The sequence below is a fragment of the Epargyreus clarus genome, unplaced genomic scaffold (genome assembly GCF_041222505.1).
Source record: "Epargyreus clarus isolate Ecla_fem2 unplaced genomic scaffold, WU_Ecla_fem_2.2 ptg000025l, whole genome shotgun sequence".
NCBI lineage: Eukaryota > Metazoa > Arthropoda > Insecta > Lepidoptera > Hesperiidae > Epargyreus > Epargyreus clarus.
In genome coordinates this window covers 3,145,656-3,167,448 of record NW_027332232.1, presented here as the reverse complement: position 1 = coordinate 3,167,448, position 21,793 = coordinate 3,145,656, and the positions used below count along the sequence as shown (strand labels likewise).

Genomic DNA, 21,793 nt, shown 5'->3' with positions numbered 1-21,793 from the left:
TCAGGGGTAGCGGCGCATCTGTGGCCGACATCAAGTAGGAATATCTAATCCTATCTGGGGTTGATTGCAGATGTCCATGGGTGGCAGTAGCCACTTACCATCAGGTGGACTGCATGCTCGTCTGCTACACCTATATTATATATGAAAAAGCAGCGGCACCCACCTTCCCGTTGGGGTGTTTCTCGCGGCACATGAGGCTGAAGATGGTCTTCGCGTAGTCCGCGGTCTGCCCCTCGCTGGGCGCTCCGGAGTACTCCCCGTAGTTAGCGAGCTCCGCGGCCCCGCCCAGAGCGCACACGGTGTCCGTGTACACAACTGATGCACCACCGCCGGCCACCATCGTCCAGATACGACCGGACTTATTCAACACGGTCAGCTGGGGATAATAGAGAAGAGAAGCTGAAGAGAGGTCGAGATATGTTGGTTAGGTTTGATTCATGATTGTCCAAATAAGACTGGACTAGGTGAGCACGGTCAGCTGGGGGCGAGAGAGGTCGAGATATGTTGGTTGGATTTGATTGGTGAGTCAGATACGGCTGGACTTATTGAGCACGGTCAGCTGGGGATAAGACAGGTCAAGATATGTTGGTCAGATTTGATTGGTCAGATTCAGATACGGCCGGACTTGTTGAGCACGGTCAGCTGGGAATAAGAGAGGTCAAGATATGTTGGTTAAGTTTGATTAGTTTACATTAGCTACAGGTATGCCTATGAAGATAAATCGGTAAAAATACCAATCAGAGCCAGATACGACCGGACTTGTTGAGCACGGTCAGCTGGGGATAAGAGAGGTCAAGATATGTTGGTTACTTTAATTAAGACGAGAGGTTGAGGTATGTTGGTTAGGTTTGATTAGTGATTGTCCAAATACGACCGGACTAGGTGAACACGGTCAGCTGGGGGCGATAGGTCAAGATATGTTGATTAGGTTTGATTAGTCTACATAGACGTAGCGTTGGCAAAAGAAGACTAGGGATCACGTAGTCAATTTTTTGTCAACGAAAGTTTTTTTTTTATAATATCATATTTACAATTTTTTTTGATACTTATTCTAATAGGGGCCCGAAATAGTCTTTGATTTTTTTAAGAAACAAAAGAATCCAACACTTTGAAGAATTTTGATTTTCTCGTCTACGTTGAAAGAGGAGAGAAATCAAACCTCAATTCCCCCACTACTATACGTTTTGTTTACTTAAGAGAAGTTGTTTAGAAAATATGGAATATGCGAAGCCTAGAGGGAGGGGGTAATGAGATGGAGGGGAGGGGAGATATTACAGTCTTAGGGAAGCGGGGAAGGAAGGAAGGCGGAAAAGTAGGGAAAGTGCCCTAAAAAGGGTGAAACGGTGATAACATCGACTCACCTTCAAACTGGCACCGCTTTTCGCATCCAGATCAGCTATATGCGCCTCTTCAGGATAGGCATCCCGTCCGAAGGGCGGTGGGAAGGTGATCTCCCCCCAGTTCTTAGCGCAGATGAAGTCCGCGGTCTGGTCTAGTTTCGCGGCCAGATCCAGGAGGTAGATGCGCTCGTTGGTGACCACTATAGGATTGATCTCCATGTACGTGAAGTATAGGTCGACGTAGACACGGTAGAGGGAGACTATGAAGGTTGTTAGGATTCTGTGGGAGACAAAAAAAAACGATTTTTATTATTAAGTTTTTTTTTATATTTGAGCCTAACGATAAAGCAAACGTGCTACCTGATGGAAAGTAGTCAACGCCGCCTATGGACATTTGTAACACCAGAGGAGTCGCCAATGCATCGCCGGCTTTGAGAGAGAGCTCTTTTTGCACCTTTTTTGAAGAGCCCCATGTCATAGCGCTCCGGGAATACCTCAGGAGGAAGTTCATTCCACATCTGGCACGTTCGCGGCAAGAACGTCCGTGCAAACCGAACCGTGGAGGACCGCCACGAGTCCAGTTGGTGTGGATGGAACTTCATCCTTCGGCGAGTGGTGCGATGGAGGAATATGTGACGTAGGCACCAGGTCAAATAGTTCAAGTTGTTAATGAGCATGCAGTATGCCTTGTCAATCCATTACCGTCCCACTGGGCACGGGTCTCCTCTCAGGATGAGAAGGATTAGACCATAGTCCACCGCGCTGGACAAGTGCGTGTTGGTAGACTTCACATACCTTTGAGTTTTTTTTAAAGATTTCTCAGGTATGCAGATTTCCTCACGATGTTTTCCTTCACCGTTAAAGCAAATGATATTTAATTTCTATTTGTAATACATACTACATATTACATAGCACATGACTTTAAAAAATTTGTCAAACTTTAATAGGTTAAAATACAGTCAATCTTATCGAAAAATTATTAGTTATTGTTTATCGACAAAATGAAAGTTTATTGACAAAAAAGTTGTTTTTTTTTGCTTTTCATCTTTTCTGAAAAATCAAGAATGTTGACCTACATCTTTTAATTACACTATAAAAATTGGTCACGGAAACTCACCTTTTGATGTTAGCATTTTTGATATTTTTCAATAGAACTCTGTCAATTTCTTCGCCTGTGGGAAAGGTGTCAACTGGTATCTGAAAAAAAAAACATATTTGTCAATAATAAAACCCGACTAAGTAACATAGTGTTTATAGTAACAAAGCAGTGATAGCCTAGTGGTTAAGAAACGCGGCCTCCCGATCGAGGGGTCCGAGGTTCGAATCCCAGGCACGCACCTCTGATTTTCAAATTTATGTGCGTATTAGAAATTAATTATCACTTGCTTAAACGGTGAAGGAAAACATCGTGAGGAAACCTGCATACCTGAGAGATTTATAAAAAAAAAAACTTAAAGGTATGTGAAGTCTACCAATATGCACTTGGCCAGTGCGGTGGACTATGGCCTAATCCTTCTCGTTCTGATAGCCAACCCGTGACCAGCAGTGGGACAGTAATGGGTTGATGATGAAGTAACATAGTATAAAATATGCAGAGCTTAAAATAGAAAATCAATGACGCTATTTTGAATTTTTAAATCAAAGTTTTTTATTTCGATATGAAGACCATATTTCAGTACAGTGACCATTTTGATATAAAACTGATTATTACTATTTTTATTTATGCTAAATAAGAGTGCTAATGTCTTTTTGTCTGTAGCATCAAAGTTCTTGACGAAATTAAATAATTCCAATGGTATATTTGGATTTTGGGGTACATTATGACTAGGTTCTGGTTACAGAAATAGGAATTAGTCATGAGGAAAATATTTATACCTTAAGAGTCCTAATGAAACTGTAAGCACAATGACATACAAGAAAGATTTTTAGTTATCTATCAACTCAATTCCTCAAAAACTGGTCCAGGGAACTCCTCAACGGCAAACAGCACAGACATTTAGCTTGGACTATATCCTGTCATCATGGTAGACCTTACCTCCAGCCTGATAGCAACAGCGTCAACGTCACCCACGTCCACACCGCCCTGGTGGTGGAACAGGATCGTGTCCGATCGCCGTCCGGACTGGATGCACAGGTACATCTCCTCGTTCTGAAAAAAAAAACATGTCAATGTTAATCACTGTAAAACAGAAGCAAACACATTGTTCCTATAGTGTTTTTTTTAATTACGAATTAAAATTTAGTACCCTTATTTCCTAGCTAATTTATCAAGTCACCCCTCTCTTATTGTGACGCTACACCCCATATCCCTTCCTTCCTCTATGACATCACACTCTCACCAGCTCGTGCCTCACGAATGGAACAAAATAAGATGTAACTTTCATTACGCGCTGCTTGTGAACCAGTGCGCAGCTTGCCCCTCGCGGCGGTGCTAGCTGGTCTGAACCAGCGTCTCTGAACCAGCGTCTTCCCTTCTCCTTCCCCCACATTATGACGTCACTCACCGGCTCGTGCCTCACGAACGGCTCTACGACAAACCGCCTCAGCTTGCCCGTCGCGGCGCCCACTCTCTGCTCCTTCCCGGAATGCTCGCTGAGCCATCGTCGTACATCAGCGGCCGCCTTGTTCACGCCGACCAACCCGAGCTTGCCCCGACGCTTGATCAGCTGATCGGGCTTCACCACTAGTTGCTGTTGACAAAGTATAGTAGTATATAATAAAGAATCAATGTATATAATTGACTAGATATTAAAATGGTAATGGTGCCAGAGATCGACGCACGGCTGGAACCGGGTATTTCCGATTTTTCAGGAAAATAGGTTTTTAAATTTGACTCCCAGTGAATAAAAATATATAGATAATATCTAGAAAAAATATTTATATAATTTAGTTGAATTCATTTTTGCTAACATTGCTAAGTACAATGTTAAGAAGCCTCTTATCAACAGATGGCGCTAGACGTTTCTGAATCACGCTATCGAAGTTTCTTAACATCTTGCATATGTACAAGCTCCTAACTGAGACAGGGAGATCTCTTTGCTTAACACAAATGCTTCACTATCAGACTATAAGGACTAAGAAGACTATCGGACTTTAAGGACTAAGTAGAAATGCTTACCTCCTTCGTGAGCCATGGGTTCTTCCCTAACTCATCTTCCCATATGGTACCTTGCTCGAAGACAGCGAAACGACACGGCACCAACGCTGTACCGGACGCTATGTGCCTGAAATACATAAGATTATAATTATAACGTTGAAGTAATTGACGAGCATGCAGTCCACATGATGATGAGTGGCTATTGCCCCCCATGGACATCTGTAATCAACACTAGATAAGCTTAGATTCCTGCTTGAGGTCGGCCACAGATGCGCCTCTACCCCTTAGGAGTAAGCTGGAAAGCCTCGAAAAAGTATGTCTACATTACTATCCCCCTTCAAACCAGAACACAGCAGCTCTACACACTGCTGTTATTAGGCAGAAATACGTGTGGCGGTGGTGTCGCCGGAACTCAACCCCAAAGGATTCTACCACCATCAATGGATTATGATCTATATTCAATTTTAGTCCATATAATTGATTACATGATATTCTACAAGAGTCGATATTGTCGATATGATCGATATTACAAACGATATCCTTACAGAATATCAAGATAACTATTGATACCTGCTATTTATAACGGTTATTAAGGCTGAAGGATATCACTACCACTAATATTATAAATACATACGAATTTGTTTGTTTGTTACACTTTCACCCCTCCACTACGTAACCTATGGTGATGGAATTTTGTACACACGTTGTCAGGTATTCAGAAAAGAACATAGGGTACTTTTAGTGTCGGAAAAAATACAGTTTCCGAGGGAATCGCGAGTAAAAACTAGTAGATAATATACGATACCTATTAATAAGGTCCTTCCCGGTGGCCTCGTAAATAGCCTTCGAAGACATCTCGGCGGTGTCCCTTAGATCTGATTTAAATCTAGATTAATTATTGATCTCCGCACTGTCCCCGCGTCATATGGCTGTCGATTTTATCTGAAAAAGAACAAAAAATAAAAATTAATGTACAATCTTTTGATCGTATTACATTGAAAATAAATAATACAAGTCGATCTCGCACATGGAGGCTTCGGTACTTTTATTTATTTTATTTTTATTTATTTTATTAAGTTCACCAACGGTTGGAACATTATACATATTTTTAAATTAAATCTAGATACAATGCAAGCAATAAATGTACGACCACTTAGAGGTAAACATCACATGCAATACAGATCTAAACGGAAATTTATTACCAGAAAATAGAATAACAAACTTTATAAACCAAAAAATAAAACAACACAAAAAAGGGGAAAAAAATAGTACAAGTAAATTAAACATTAAATTAAACACTAATTATAATTTAGATTTAGATTAGATAGTCTGATTCATAATTAGGTGTCCAAAATGTAAACAAACAAATGTCACTGTCAAAATTAACAAGAAACAATAACTTTAACAAACTCAACAAAAAACGAAAACTTTACAATTATTCACAATTAAACGCGCTATGAAAACGATAATATATTCGAGTTAGATTACAATCACGAAAATGAATAAAATCAGCTACGGAACTTAAAAATGACGGCACAAGAAATGTTTTGGGTTCCGATTGTGTTACCATTTACCATCACATTTTAATTTTCTACCATAAACCTTGTTTTTTATTATTATTACTATACGGAACGATATTGGGGTAATATAAATATTAGAAAATGTGAATTGATCTTAAATTATTTGGATTATTATTTTATTATTGTTGTTTTAATTTAATATTGTCAAAAATAAGAAACTACCATTTGAAACGTATTTTCTTGATAGGTCAACACCTTTGTTTACATTTTGGACACCTAATTAGGAATCAGACTATAGACACATATTATTAATGTCGATGTCTGTGGATTCACTACGCTTATTATAGAGTATTGACAGTCTTGCAATAGGAGAAGGTGCAATAATATGCAATATTTGAAGGTGGTAGAACCCTTTGTGGTTCGACTCCGGCGGCACCACCGCCACACCTATTTCTACCTAATAACAGCAGTGTTAGGCGCTGCTGTGTTCCGGTTTGAAGGGTGTGGTAAGGGAGACAGACTTTTCTGAGGCGTTCCAGCTTAGTCTTCAGGGGTAGCGGCGCATCTGTGGCCAACCTCAGGTAGAAATATTTAATCTTATCTGGGGTTGATTACAGATGTCCATGGGCGGCAGTAGCCACTTACCATCAGGTGGACTGCATGCACGTCTGCTACTCTTATATTATAAAAAAAAAGGAGTTTGATCCCAATTTAGTTTTACAATGGGGAGGTACCACCAAATATTCATTATATTTTATTTTTATAAAATAACCATAATAATATATGTTTCATTGTTCTTATTTGTATTGATTACAAAAGCAGTTATAGTAGTCAACGGATTGCAAAAATTGCAACTGTCTTCCTCGTACGAATTAGTAGTTGATCGAAATATGCCGAAAAATACCGGTTCGTTGTATGGGAAGCCCCTTTAATATTCAACTTTATTTTATTTTTACTATTTGTTGGTATAGCGGCTACCGTTATGCATCCTGTGTAAATTCAAGGGTCTATATATTATGGTTCCGGAGATAGAGCTCTGTGACAGACGGACAGACAACAAAGTGTTAGTAATAGGGTTTCGTTTTTACCCTTTGGGTACGGTACCCTAAAAAGAAGTCTTACGAATTTTCGATCAGGCCACGTGTCCTGACGCGAGTTTAACATTTTTATCAATCACAAAAAGTGCACAACGCCGTTAAAGAAGTTTTCACTTCAAAAAAATCAACAATATGTAAAGTCTACCAATACGCACTTGTCCAGCGCAGTGGACTATGGCCTTATCCTATAATCCTTCTCATTCTGAGAGGAGACCCGTACCCAGCGGGGCAGTAATGGGTTGATGATGATTACATTGAAGCATCAAATGACCATACAGTCCACCTGATGGTAAGTCGTCATGTATTATTTTTTGTCGAAAGAACCTTCAAAAGGTACCCAGTGCCGTGGGAGCGACTTTTTTTTTATAATATAGGAGTAGCAGACGAGTGACAGTCCATCTGATGGTAAGTGGCTACTGCCGCCCAGACAGGATTAGATATTCCTACCTGGGGTCGGCCACAGATGCGCCGCTACCCCTGAGGACTGAGCTGGAACGCCTCGGAACCCCGGAAGCCCCTTTTAGTCGCCTCTTACGACATTGGATACCGTAGCTCTATTCTGGTCCCGACACTACATGGGACAGTCGTATTGACATGTGTAACTAACTTCATATAGAAAAGGGCGCTTCACAATGCCCTCAGAATTGAATGACGTTGGACACAAATTTCAAAATTGCTTCCTATAAATTTGTTTTAAGTCGTGGATGTCACTTTTGATTCCCTTGTCCGGGTCATTACTATGTAGTCATAGATTAGTAAAGATTACTCGCTCCTAACAAGAAAATGTAATCTTTTGACAATTGTCACTGTCATCTATTTTCGTGTTTCAAAAATATTAAAAAAGGACGTTTTTATATTATTTACGAAGAAACGATATTTCTTCGTTTTTTTTTTCTTCGATTTCATATCTTAACTGCGCATGTCGGCATTATTCCGCTTAAATTACACCATGACAGCCATTAAACGGCTGACAGAATTGTCAGCTTTTTAAGTCATTTAATGGCTACAATTACAAGGCGGTGAGATATCTATACTTATATATGTATGTAGTTGAATGTTTTTCATCGCCTCATATGTATGTCAGCCGTAAAATATACTTCATTAGTAAATACAAGTGTAGTATAAGTATGTACTACTATTCTCTGTTTACAGCTGTGCTGTACTTTAGTTAATAGTCATTATACAAACACTACAACAAGAAAAACACGTTATTAAGGCAATAAAGGTATTAAACCTAATCTAAGCATGGACGTGAAACAAAAAAATATATTAAGCGAAACAAACGATTATCAATTATCATCACTTCCAGGAAAAAAATCTAAATTTAAAGTATGTTCGAATTATGAAACACGTGTCAATAATTCGAGAAAAGTTCCAAATTCAAATTAATCGTCAATATTCTATCGCATGTTAATTCTAGTTAAGCAAGTTAGAAATTTAAAAAATCAGACGCGGGTGCGGTGTTGGACCGCACTTCGAGCAAAAAGATCCAAATTCAAATTTTATTTCATGGTGATCTGAAATATAATTGAGAATTACAATGTAGTATCCTTCTTCCCACTCGTCGGCATCGCGATTGTTTAGCCTTTAAAAACAAAAAAAAAAAAAAGTTTAAAGACCACTGACACTGCGTATGACAGTGACAGCTCCGGATTCCTCACTTCTTTTTCGCGCTTCCAAGGCATCGTGATACTATTTTTTCAAAGTTTTGTTAAACGTGTATAGTGAAGCAAAACTAGTGAAAAAATGGAAACTAGGAATGAAGAATCACGTCAGCGTAGTTGTGGTCGCAGTAGCAGGAATTTACGAAGCAATTCCTCGGATTGGATCACCGGTTCATAGGTTATGTACAAATCACTTACCAGGTATGTAAGAAAATAATGTATTCATTTATTACAGTTATGTGTGCACAACTATAAAAATGCCTAAATAACTAACATATGTTCAGAAAGAAACTATATTGTTTGAAAAACTTTCTCGTATCTACAACTTCAAAACTATTCACGCACGCCAATCTCGCTGTTGCACGTTACAGACACCAAACGGTGCTCATATTCGCCATTAACCGTAAGATGCTTGCATTTTTATGCATATAATTTAGCAATTAATGGTCCAAATATAAAATGCACCCGAGTCATTGAGTACGAGATACTCGTTGCGTCGCTTTGTCGACACTAAATGGTTCCCATGTTCACTATTAAGCACGAGATGCTGGCCCTAACATTTATATGTGGCAAATGTTCGAATATTCAAAGAGTCACAAAACCGTCGAGTACGAGATACTCCTAGTGTTACTTTGTTGACACTAAACGGTTCACTCATTCGCCATTGAGTACGAGATACTCGCCCTAACATTTCTATGTGGCAAGTGGTCGAATATACAAAGCATCAGAACCGTCGAGTACGAGATACCCCAAGTGTTACTTCGTTGACACTAAACGTTTCACTCATTCGCCATTGAGTACGAGATACTCGCGCTAACATTTATATGTGGCAAGTGGTCGAATATACAAAGCATCAGAACCGTCGAGTACGAGATACTCCAAGTGTTACTTTGTTGACACTAAACGTTTCACTCATTCGCCATTGAGTACGAGATACCTGCGCTAACATTTATAGGTGGCAAATGGCTTGAATGCTTCCATCACTAGCTATTGCACTAACAATACACAGTATAAAGCATGAATGTTTTATAAGCACCAAGCTAGAGCTGCTACAACACAAGGTTATGCCAACCCTGTCATACCAACTCTGACAAAATAATTTTCAGAACCAGCTATAATTTCAGGAATCATTCATGGAGTTATTGCAAATAGCAAAACATATTTGTAACTATATGACAAAACAGTGTCTTAACAGAAATGGAAAATATTATGTCAACATACTACTGAGACAATGAGTGAATACAATAATATCATCAGAGTTCTCTAAAATTGGGAGGTATGTGTGAAGCAACTGGATGAATGACATATTCCAATGAGAACTGAGGAAATCAACCTGGTACATTTTGATGTTCTTCTCAGAACACTTTAACTAGTGCTACCTATAAAGGTCATAATAGGTAATTTATGCTCCACCACAATACACACGATAAAAATATGTGCAATACATGGTAGAGAACAGAAAATAGGAATCATCACATTGCTGGTGCGCTAACCCAACACAAATATAACCCCGTGCATATAAGAATCTTATCAGGATTCACCACACAGCATGATGCTCATGAGCTCATGTAACGGAATCATACTGAAGACATTGAAACTCACTTAGCTGCATTACAAATGATAGAAGACTAGCTATCTTATCAGAAAACAATGTCTAAAATAGACATTTGTGACATAAATGTTTTATGCAGCACCCCGTTGCCAAATTTGAAATTGGTTGAGATTGGTCGTTCCACACAGAGCAATTGTGTTATATGATATTAAAATTTAATATATGACGTAAGATAAAAATCTTACAACATTGATGACAAAATTATTTTTGTGTACTAGATAATCCAATGCTCGATCTCAAATGGTAATAGATGTGCTCTTCACATTATCACATACACACTGGTGTATATACATGACAACTGTTTCATGTTAACCTGAAATAGAACAGAAGGCATGCTCTCTCAAAAGAACCACCTCAGGAGGACAATGATTAAGCAAACAAGACTCCGGCTTATTGATACTGACACATATCTGTCCAATATATTTTTAGTCACATGAAGAAAGAATACTATAAGTATCTCATATATCGGATCCAGCGTCTGAAGTCCTAGCTTTGATAGTAGCATTCTGTGTTAATACCTCAACACAATTGAGCAGAGTTCATTGATTTGTTATGGATACTCTATAGTTCCTACTCAATTTCAGCTGTTTTATAAGCAAATAACAGGTACCTATACATGGCTCAAAGTAAACAATATTACATGGGTTATATTGTAGTACCTCTTACTCACATATATACAAATTATGTATAATAAAATTTAATCAATTACCAGCTATATAAAGCTGTTTGATTTGATATCTTGTGGGCTAGGTATATGAATATCCTAACATCCAGATTAGGTGTATTTCAAGATATTGCGGATTTCAGGAAATACTCGTATTATTAAGGAATAACTCTAAGGAGAATTGTATCAAGGAGTACAATCAGAACTATAATGCACCACTTAACTACTGGTACAGAGTACCTACTTAAAGTCATTGAGCTTACATAATATATATAACTCTATTATATATAGATGTAACTTGAATTGAAGTTTTTAAATTATCTATTTAATACGTTTACAGTGATAATCAATCCAGAAGTCTGGAGTTGTCTTTGGACACAAATACCTTTATGATTTATTCTAAGGCCAGGTACTATAACAATACCTGCAATACTATAACAATACAAATGTGCTAAATAATAAATGTCCATACTTGTAAATAATTCAAAAACCTTGTTTAGTATTACTTATTTATGTGGCATATGTGACATAAATGCAAATATGTGAATGTCAAGAGTGAACTTTATGTACAAATGTGAGAATTTATACAAAATTAACATTTTGGATTTCGTTACACTTATCTTTCAGTGACTCAATAGGAATAAATACAGTAATAATTAAAGGTTTGGAAGTTCAGTCCACAAACATACGGTTAATTATTAAATATCTGCACATATTTTTCACTTTTACTGTACATAACTGCTTAAAATATGAGGTTGATCATCATGGAAAAATTGACTAAAGATTGGTAGTACCTATGTAATGTTCTCCAACAGAAGCCTGGTACTCCCAACATTACAAAAAGCAATAGAATAATAATATATCATTTATATTGTTGCTTAAACATTTCCTTTAGCAACACCGGGTTTATATAGAAACATGCATCATACATTTATACACCAGTCATCAGGTCAACAAATAACACAGCAGTCCATTAATCCTGGAATAAAGACAAGCATAATATGAGAATTGCTATTGCACTTAAGTCTTCATAATGTCTATGATAGTTACACTAAAACTGAAATTGTTATAATTTCATAATGAAGCTTAGGCTAAGGGTAAATAATGTCCACCATGGTAATATGTGACACATTAATGATATAAAAGTAATAACAATATTATTATATCATGTGAATGGCCAGCCATTAATATGATATCTTCTTTGGGTCTTTTATGCCTAGTGTGTATACCTAGATGCTCTTATAAAGCATAAAACAAAGAAAGTAAGCTGCATGTCCAATCAATTTTCAAATGTAAATCTAGCATCCCTAGAATTAATAGGAATTCCTTAGGGGTATGTGTGATGAACGTTACTATATAGGACTCTTACATTACTATATAGGACACACATGGCAGACATCTTGCCTGGAACAAAGAAAACTATATTATATACATAAATTATTATTATAATTATTATATATAGAAGATTTATCTAATTTCCTTTTATTAAAGAATTAAGATGGAGAAAAATGTGAGTAATAACTTTATAATTTATCACTGGCAGAGCTGTAACTAGAACCAGTTGTGTTAGTAATCATTACAGGCTAAGTAAGCCAGAACCCCATGGAAGTTATAAAATATTTGACTTATTAAAACTGAATTAATCCTGGGAATGCTCAGCATAAATACTTTTGAGTAAAGATAAGTTTTTCTGGTCTAGTCATGAATGGGGTTTGAAATAATCATATACATAAATACTGCTATGAAAACTGATATCAACTTTTACATACACATAACTGATAGTTACACACATTTTTAGGAAAAGATGTTAGATGGAAAGTCAGATTGGATTTCAAAAGGAAACACATCATAAGCTTTCCAACCAACCATATAGATATGTAACTTTACAGAGGGCATGCATAAGCATGGTACAGCAAAAAGTATAAGTAACTTTTGCAAATCTGATATATACCTATAAAAACAGGAAGTCATATAAAACTAAAATGTTTCATTGATCTAAGAATGATCATGTCCCTCCTGAACATGCACACTAATATAAAGAAACAAAGTAGGTATAACACCCAATATTATACCGGGTATACCTACAACATAAAATATAAATTTATCTCACATGGGGCATATATCATCCCAAGATCAAATCAAATACCCAATCATAATTTGTCAATAAATAATGGTATTAATTCCTTAATATTCAACATGGGATGGCTTCCTATTTTAATAATATTGGAATACATACAATGTACCTACTGGTACATTTAAGTATAGTATTATATAAAAGTACATTATTATATAATGCACATCACATATAAAACATATTTATACATATATTGCTATATAGCAAAGGAAATAGTATTATTTGTGTCAATAAAATTGACCAAGTAATTCATTCTACACATAATTATGACATACTATGGAGGGTAGAAAACATATTTTCGACCTTGTATGTATTTATTTTTTGCAAGGTGCAAAAGCTTGAATTGAATAATTATTAATACTGACTAAATTACAATATTACTATTATTATTATTATTATTGGCCAATTTTAGTAATAATATATTTAGAGAAAAATATTGCATTATTATTGCACTGAATATTATTTCATCTAATTCAGAGGGAATCTCACTTAGTACTATGTGTTTCAGAACATTTCATCCATATTATACAGTAAGAGTAAATATTCAGTTAGCAATCCTAATAATTATGTATATTTTATAATTATACCTAATTAAGAGAAAAATTTCTTATTAATATGATATTTTCATATTGTATTTTTATATATATATATATATATATATTTTATTATTGAGAATAAATCTCACTAAGCACTATGGATTTCACAACATCTCATCCATATGATGCAGAACAAATAAATATTCAGCAATGTAATTAAATCCATATAATAATATATATGTATGGTAATAAATCTTTAATTTAATTACATGTCCCATTGTTGCAGTTGTCTCTAAACATCTACATTGTAATTCTCAATTATATTTCAGATCACCATGAAATAAAATTGAAAATTAGACGAGCTTACCTGTAAGCGAAGTCTGATTATAATTTTATGAATGGTGATCTGAAATATAATTACCCACCCTCCCAAAATCAAAACCCATACTGCAACAATAAGAACAAAAGAGTCTCCTAGATATAGACAGCATGCATATTATCAAGGAGACTAAGTTGGAAATGATAGACTCTAAATTAAGTGAGGAATCCGGAGCTGTCACTGTCATACGCAGTGTCAGTGGTCTTTAAACTTTTTTTTTTTTTTGTTTTTAAAGGCTAAACAATCGCGATGCCGACGAGTGGGAAGAAGGATACTACATTGTAATTCTCAATTATATTTCAGATCACCATTCATAAAATTATAATCAGACTTCGCTTACAGGTAAGCTCGTCTAATTTTCAAGTAATCGTCAATATTTTAACGCGCGTCAATTCTAGTAAAGATAGTTCGGAATTCAAAAAACAAATTCGAATGATAAACGCGGGAACGGTGTCGAACACACTTCGAGCCAAAGTTAGAAATTTAAAATATAATCAATGTTTAATCGAATGGCGTCAATTCTAGCCAAGCTAATTCGAAATTAAGAAATCTGATTCAAACGCAGACGCGCGTACGGTGTTGACCGCACTTCGAGCAAAGTTCCAAATTCAAAATAATCATCAATATTTTATCGCGCGTCAGTCTAGTAAAGATAGTTCGAAATTCAAAAAACAAAATCGAATGAACAAACGCGGGAACGGCGTTGACCGCACCATGTGTATTTAATTGGCCGGGCCGTGTTTGCGTCGTTGTGATTGGTCAAAACACATCGCATGGCATCGCGTGATCTTGCCGCTCTCCGAGGCGTCACCGGCACTGTATCCTTCGCTCGGTTCGCGCTAAGCCTAGCGGCTACACACCTTCCGATGTACGAAATTCTATCCGATTTTTTGTTGAGGGATTTCCCAAAGGAACGGTTTTCGATTCTTCACGTATTTTTATGATCAGTTATGTGTTTAGACGCTTTATAGAAAATTTATTGGCGTTTGTCATTAAAACGCGCACTCAGTCTTATAATAATAAAATAGAATGAAGTTAGCCATTTTTAAGGATTGCTAATATTTGTCATACGTGTATGTATGTCTCATTCCTTATCTTACACATACATACTAAACGGCTTGACGGATTTTAATATATGAGGCATCGTTGGATTCGTCTAAATTGTAAAGTGACGTGGGCTGCATTACTTCCTTTTTGAATTATTTTTTCAGCAGTCAGGTATATATTTATTTTTAAAAAATTATGACTCCTTCAACTTTTGTGCAAATCGGACATTTATATATGCACACATAGATTAGTAAAGATACTTCGCCGCCTTGAAATTGAATGAAACCATAAACGGCTTATTAGTAAGTTTTTTTTTTAATTCTTGACAAATAAAAACATTTTTAGAGAATATTTACGAATAGATAACTAATACTGCGTAATTTACATAATAAATAAATAGTTATTGCAAATATTTTAGGGACATTTTAGCGCGGACACGTGGCAAAACTTTTTTACGCAACTATTTCAATTCATAAAACTGGTTACATTTTCTTGTTAGGAGTGAGTAATCTTTACTAATCTATGGGGCTACATTACTTCCTTTTTGAATTATATTTTCAGCAGTCAGGTATATATTTATTTTTATAAAATAATGACTCGTTTAACTTTTGTGCGAATCGGACATTCATATATGCACAAGAATCATTAAAATCAACAAATTATTTTTTTCTTGTATTTGGTATTTTAGATAATGCATGAAATCGAATTTATTTTATGTAATCATAGTTTAATTTGATATAAAGCTTGGCCTTTACAGATCAGCGGACATAGATTATAAATAGGGTTGCCAACAATTTTAACAAAAACATTTTAACTGAAGAAAATATAAACTTGATACTGAGTTCATGTAAGCAACTAAAAAAAGTATTAAATTATAAAAGTATTTTCATTATCTCTAGCTAGCTTAGCTACTCAATATTCCTTTCTTATAATTTGATTCCAAAAATAATATTTATTTAATAAATTTCATTTTCATAAAAACTTATTTCCAAAAATTCGTCAACCCTATTCGGAAGGTGTGTAGCGCACTTATGAAATTGTTAACACGACAATTCATTCAACCTGCTCCAAGACTCGAACTTGTCATTGCTCACTTTGTCTAATCTGATACGTGTGAGCGAGAGGGAAGACCCATCGATCGTCAATACTTCCGTCCCTTTATTCCGGCAGGTGCGAGCGAGATGGAGAGTTTATTCGCGGAAAATTTATGAAATATTATTTGAAATCCCGTTTTCCAAAAATAAATCGACATTTTATTGCGAAATGTTTAAGAATAGTACAAAAACAATATTTTTGCAAAAATATATAGATTTTTCATACAAAAAAAACAGGTTTGAAGTCTAAAATCGAGTTCGAATGTACCAGGCGCCTATAAACCATCAGCTGTTAGTGCTGTTACGTACGAAGGTCAATGGCATTCACGCTGTCATTAATATCAGAGAATCATCGTGATAATACCCATTGACTTTACGTTAGGTTTAGACTTCACTAAAGTAAAAATGTCTAAAAATGATCATTTGATAGCTTAGTGGTTAAAACTCGACTCCTAATGGGGGTCCAAAGTTCAAATCTCTGGCACGATATTTGTATAATATAGGCGTAGCAGACGAGCATGCAGTCCACCTGATGGTAAGTGGCTACTGCCGCATGAACATTTATAATTAACCCTAGATAGGATTAGATATACCTTTTTTTTTTTTTTTTTTTTTTTTTTTTGTTTACGAGGGGGAAACCTTCAAAAGGTACCCGGCGCCGTGGGAGCGACGCAGGGTTATGTGGGATTTTTACCGCACTAAAACCCCCCCGGTGGCCGTCCTCGGCGCTGCGTTGAGGGCTCCGGGATCTCCAAAGGAACGCAACCGGAGTCCTCTTAGCGCGTTGCCCCGTCGGGCTCTGCCCAGGTGAGCTTGACGCTCGCCACACCGTCTGGTGCGTACGACGGTATGCGACCACACATACCGCCGCCCTTCCCGGGGTCGCTTACCGGGCGGTTCGAGCTACCCACTCTTGCCGCCCGCAACCCCGGAAGCCCCCTTTTAGTCGCCTCTTACGACAGGCAGGGGATACCGTAGCCCTATTCTGGTCCCGAAACTACAGGGACACAGCGCCTGGGGCCTTTACGTACGCCCGCGGCGACTCCTCCTCCGAGCGGGTTCAGCGCGCTCCCTTGCTCGTTCGGCGTCTTCCTTCGCGGACATGACTGCATCGCAGAAGGTGATCATGCCGTCCCAGGCTTCGCTACGCTGAACCATCGCCCCGACGATGGCCGACGGAGAGAGATCCGGTCCCACTTTTTCGACGAGGATCCGCCGCTGCGACTCCCACGCTGGGCAGTACTGCAGCGTGTGCTGTGCGGAATCCTCGTCGTGCCCGCAATGATAGCACTGGGCCGTCTCCTCCCTCTGTATCCTGTTCAGATACTCACCGAAACAGCCATGTCCGGTGAGTATCTGAGTAAGGCGGTAGGTCACTCTACCCCTGCTCTTCAGCCAGGCCCGAAAGTTCGGTAGGATAGCGTCAACCACCCTTTGGCGTATGCTCCTAGGCTCCTGAAGCCGTTCGCGCCAGCACCTCAGAGCGCGCCATCTGGCTCTCCTCCGAAGCGCTCCGATCGTCTCTTCGTCGAAGGGTTCCGTCCTCTGACGGAGGACGCGGATCTTATGGAAGACCCGTGCGTCCATATCCGCCAGAATGTCCAGGGGCGGACACCGCCCCAGGACTGTCGCCGCCTCATACGATATGGTACGATACCCCCGGGCGACTCTGATTGCGATCGTACGTTGCGCGGAGTTCAGTTTCCGCGCACGGCGTCGGCTGGCAGACAATTTGTCCGACCATACCGGCGCACCGTAGAGCGCAATCGAGCGTATCACACCCGCGTAGAGGCGGCGGACTTCTTCCCTTGGTCCCCCGAGATTCGGCAGCAGTCTATGCATAGCACCCGCTACCTTATGGATTCGGGGGACGAGACGGTCGAAGTGCTCGTCAAAGCACCAGCGGCTGTCCAGTATTAGGCCAAGGTACTTCATGTACCTGCCTATCCGGACATCCGTTTCCCCGACGCGCACTGAGGTCTCAGCTGGCTCGACTCTCGGCCTGCGGCCGTGGAACCATATCGCCTCGGTTTTCTGGGACGCTACCTGTAGGCCCAACCCGCGGATCTTCGCTATGACGCGTGCCACTCCGAGTTCCGCTAGCCGAGCCGTTCTCGAAAACGACACCCCCTCAGCGAGAACGAGGGTGTCATCGGCATAGCAGACGATGCTTACTCCTGGTGGGAGCATCGTTCTCAGCACTGCGTCGTACGCGATATTCCACTGTAGTGGGCCCAGTACCGAACCCTGCGGTACCCCGCGCATGACGTTCCTCCCGTGAACGCTCCCATAGCGACCTGGGAAGCGGATACGCCTGTCCGACAAGTAGGCCTTTAAAACCTCCCTTAAATATGAAGGTACTTGGTGGACGGACAGGCCCTCCATAATCGCTCTCCAGGGTAGAGAGTTGAAAGCGTTGACTATGTCTAGGCTTAACGCCAAGACTACTCTACCCTGGGATATGGCCTGCTCTGAGAGCGTTCGGACTCGAAGGATGGCGTCCACCGTCGAACGTCGCTGCCGGAAGCCGAACTGGTTTTCGGAGAGGTCCGGGCCGTGGCACGCTAAGTGCTGACTAATTCGAGTGGAAATGATCCTCTCGAATAGTTTGCCCACCTCATCCAACAGACAGATGGGTCTGTACGCTGATGGGGAGTCCCGAGGCTTGCCCCACTTGTGCAACAGCACCAGCCGCGCCTGCCTCCATACCGATGGAAACCGTCCATAACGGAAGCAGGCGGTGTACAAGTTTTGCAGCCTCCCCCCCAGTACTGTCAGCGCCAAGACCCAAGCCTGACCTGGGATTCCGTCCGGCCCCGGAGCAGTGTTTCGCCTCGCCATGCGCCTGATTGCTCCGTCGAGCTCGCAACTGGTGACCGTCAGGTCGTCCGACCATTCAGGGAGATCCGGCGTCGCGGCGGGAGAACCCGTTTCGTCAGTGGTTCAGGATTAGATATACCTGAGGTCGACCACTGGTGCGCCGCTACCCCTGAGGACTAAGCCGGAACGCCTCTGATTCTATTGGCAATTATCTATGAAAATGCGCCCCTTTTTATTCTGAATTGAATTATTATTTTAATAACTTAAATTTTATTATAATTTTATTTTGAGGCGATTCATTATGATTGATTGATTTATTTTCTAGTTTTTAGTTCGATAAGCAATAAAAGCGTGTTTTTTTAGTTTTCTTTTAAACTATTATTTATTTTTGTTATTTGTTATCATAGCAACCATAGAATAAATGATGACTCGAGTGTGCTTTGTAGTATGGGTTTTCCCGTTCCTGCTACCAACGGCATTAGACATCTTCCTCATTATTTCCTTAAATAAATTATGAGCTCCTATTAACACGCTTTTATTAGCTTGGGTTGTATGTATGTATGTACGTAACAGTAACGGAATCTTTGAACCCGATTTCTATCCACTTTAAACGTTCAGTTTAATTAAAAAAAATTGAAGAATTATCAAAAAAAAAAAACCGATGACAATACACGATTTTAATAATTTTGTACCATTGTCCTTATCAACATCCTCAGGATTAACGATTTTCGAGGCGAGATTGTTCGAGCGCCTTAGAGAAAGTTCATCGCAAGTTACTAGATTGATTTTTAGGATTCCGTACTCACAGGGTAAAACGAAACCCTCCGTTGTCTGTTCGTGTATCACAGGGCTTTATCTCTTAAACCGTAATAGATATACACTTGATTTTTTTTATAAAGCATGCATAATGGTGGTCGCTACAAATACTAAAAATTAATAAAATAAATATAGTTTAAAAAAACTAAAAACACGCTTTTATGATAAAATCAACTAAAAAGTAAGAAAAATCTTCAACCTAGGAATCAATTAAGAAACCTAGGGTATTCCATTTATCAGGTTTCGAAAAGCACCCCACACTTTTTCCACAATTATACTATTTACTGTTCCTTAATTGATTCCTAGATAGAAGATATTTTCTTACTTTTTAGTTGATTTTATCATAAAAGCGTGTTTCTTAGTTTTTTTAACTATATTTATTCTTTTTACCCTTTGGGTGTAACCTTAACATACGTAATGCTATCCGATACCGATATGATATTTTAAATAAATCCATATCGATATCCAAATCCGATATTTTATATCCATAACACACTTAATTTCTATTATTGATCATATTAACTCCTTATAAAAGACTTTTGACAAGACACAAGAGACAAGAAAAGACCTTATCAATAACTTTTGTCGAGGGCAGATCCGGTAACATAATAATGGTCGAACAAATCCTTTCACTAGAGTAAGGTTATAAGAACTATAAATATTGAAGTAGGACACGACCATGCAGTCCACCTGGGGGGGTACCACCATCTTTCAAAAACCATCAAAGTTTAAGAAAGTTTTATTTTAATATTTCTATCATTCGACAACTGCCTGATAAAAACATCCAGGGCTGGATTTGGAGGTCTGGAGGTCTAGGGCAAGGAAAGAGGCCCTAATTTTCCAAAATAAAAGGAACAATTATATTTCAGCAAGTCTTTCAATACGCAACATATACCATTATTTTAACAAATAATGTAATTTGGATTTTTAGGGTTCCGTACACGATGGGTACAATCGAAACCCTATTCTCAAATCTCCTCTGTCTGCCCGTCCGTCAAAGAGCTATATCTTGCACCGTAACAGATAAGACACTTAACATTTTTACACAGTTTATATAATAGCGGCCGTTATAACAACTAAAAATAAATAATAATAACAAATACTAAAAAAATGAGTATAACAGAACCCTCAGTCACGAGCTCGACTCGCACTTGGCTAATTACGTCTCTATTTCGTAGCCTCACTGAGGCCCTGGCAGGCGTCCCTAATCCGAATCCGACCCTGTCTCATAACATATTCATTATAGTACACAACGTCACTTTCACGTCATTCGAAGCCAAAGGTCACCGTATTACGGCATGTTATGTACCTATCAATTACCTTATTGACTTTATTGTGATATAGTGACTGCCTTGAAATCATAGGTAAATATGGTAGATGTCCCTGTAGTTCCGGGACTAGAATAGGGCTACGGTATCCCCTGCCTGTCGTAGGAGGCGACTAAAAGGGGGCTACCGGGGTTGCGGGCGGCAAGAGTGGGAGCTCGAACCGTCCAGCAAGCGACCCCGGGAAGGACGCCGGTATGTGTGGTCGCATACCGTCGTAGACACAACATGGTGTGGGAAGAGCGAAAACCGCTCCCCCAGGGTAGAGCCCGATCGGGGCATCGCGCTTGGAGGGCTCCGGTTGTGTTCCGTCGGAGATCCCGGAGTTCTCCAACAAGCGTTGAGGACGGCCACCGGGTTTTAGTGCGGTAAAAATCCCATATAACCCGGCGTCGCTCCCACGTCGTCGGGTACCTTTTGAAGGTTTCCCCCTCGAGAAAAAAAAAAAGGTAAATATGGTAGAACCCTCTGTGGTCGACTCCGGCGACACCACCGCCACACATATCTGTTATAACAGTGTTAAGCGCTGCTGTTTTGAATTGTGGTAAGGGAGACATAATTTTCCGAGGTGTTCCAGCTTAGTCCTCAGAGGTAGCATCTGTGGCTGACCTCTGGTAGGAAACTAATCTTAGTTGGTGTTGATTACAG

At 39.0% G+C, this 21,793-nt stretch overlaps 1 protein-coding gene and 1 long non-coding RNA gene across 2 annotated transcripts in view; both read right to left on the bottom strand.

Moving 5' to 3' along the window:
• Positions 1–21,793, bottom strand: part of ATPCL (ATP-citrate synthase) — a 48,750-nt gene that overhangs the window by 18,175 nt on the left and 8,782 nt on the right. Inside the window, exons 2-8 of the mRNA XM_073087225.1 lie at positions 5,243–5,379; positions 4,459–4,564; positions 3,845–4,030; positions 3,376–3,489; positions 2,458–2,537; positions 1,362–1,620; positions 164–376 (exon numbers count right to left, since the gene is read on the bottom strand). Of these exons, the coding sequence (XP_072943326.1) occupies positions 164–376; positions 1,362–1,620; positions 2,458–2,537; positions 3,376–3,489; positions 3,845–4,030; positions 4,459–4,564; positions 5,243–5,292 (1,008 nt within the window). The 5' untranslated portion in view covers positions 5,293–5,379. The remainder of the gene's footprint in view (positions 1–163; positions 377–1,361; positions 1,621–2,457; positions 2,538–3,375; positions 3,490–3,844; positions 4,031–4,458; positions 4,565–5,242; positions 5,380–21,793) is intronic.
• Positions 11,501–14,253, bottom strand: LOC140752846 (uncharacterized). Its single transcript, XR_012103474.1, has 2 exons — positions 14,032–14,253; positions 11,501–11,973 (listed from the first exon to the last, which is right to left on the bottom strand). It is a non-coding gene; the product is annotated as an uncharacterized LOC140752846 (long non-coding RNA).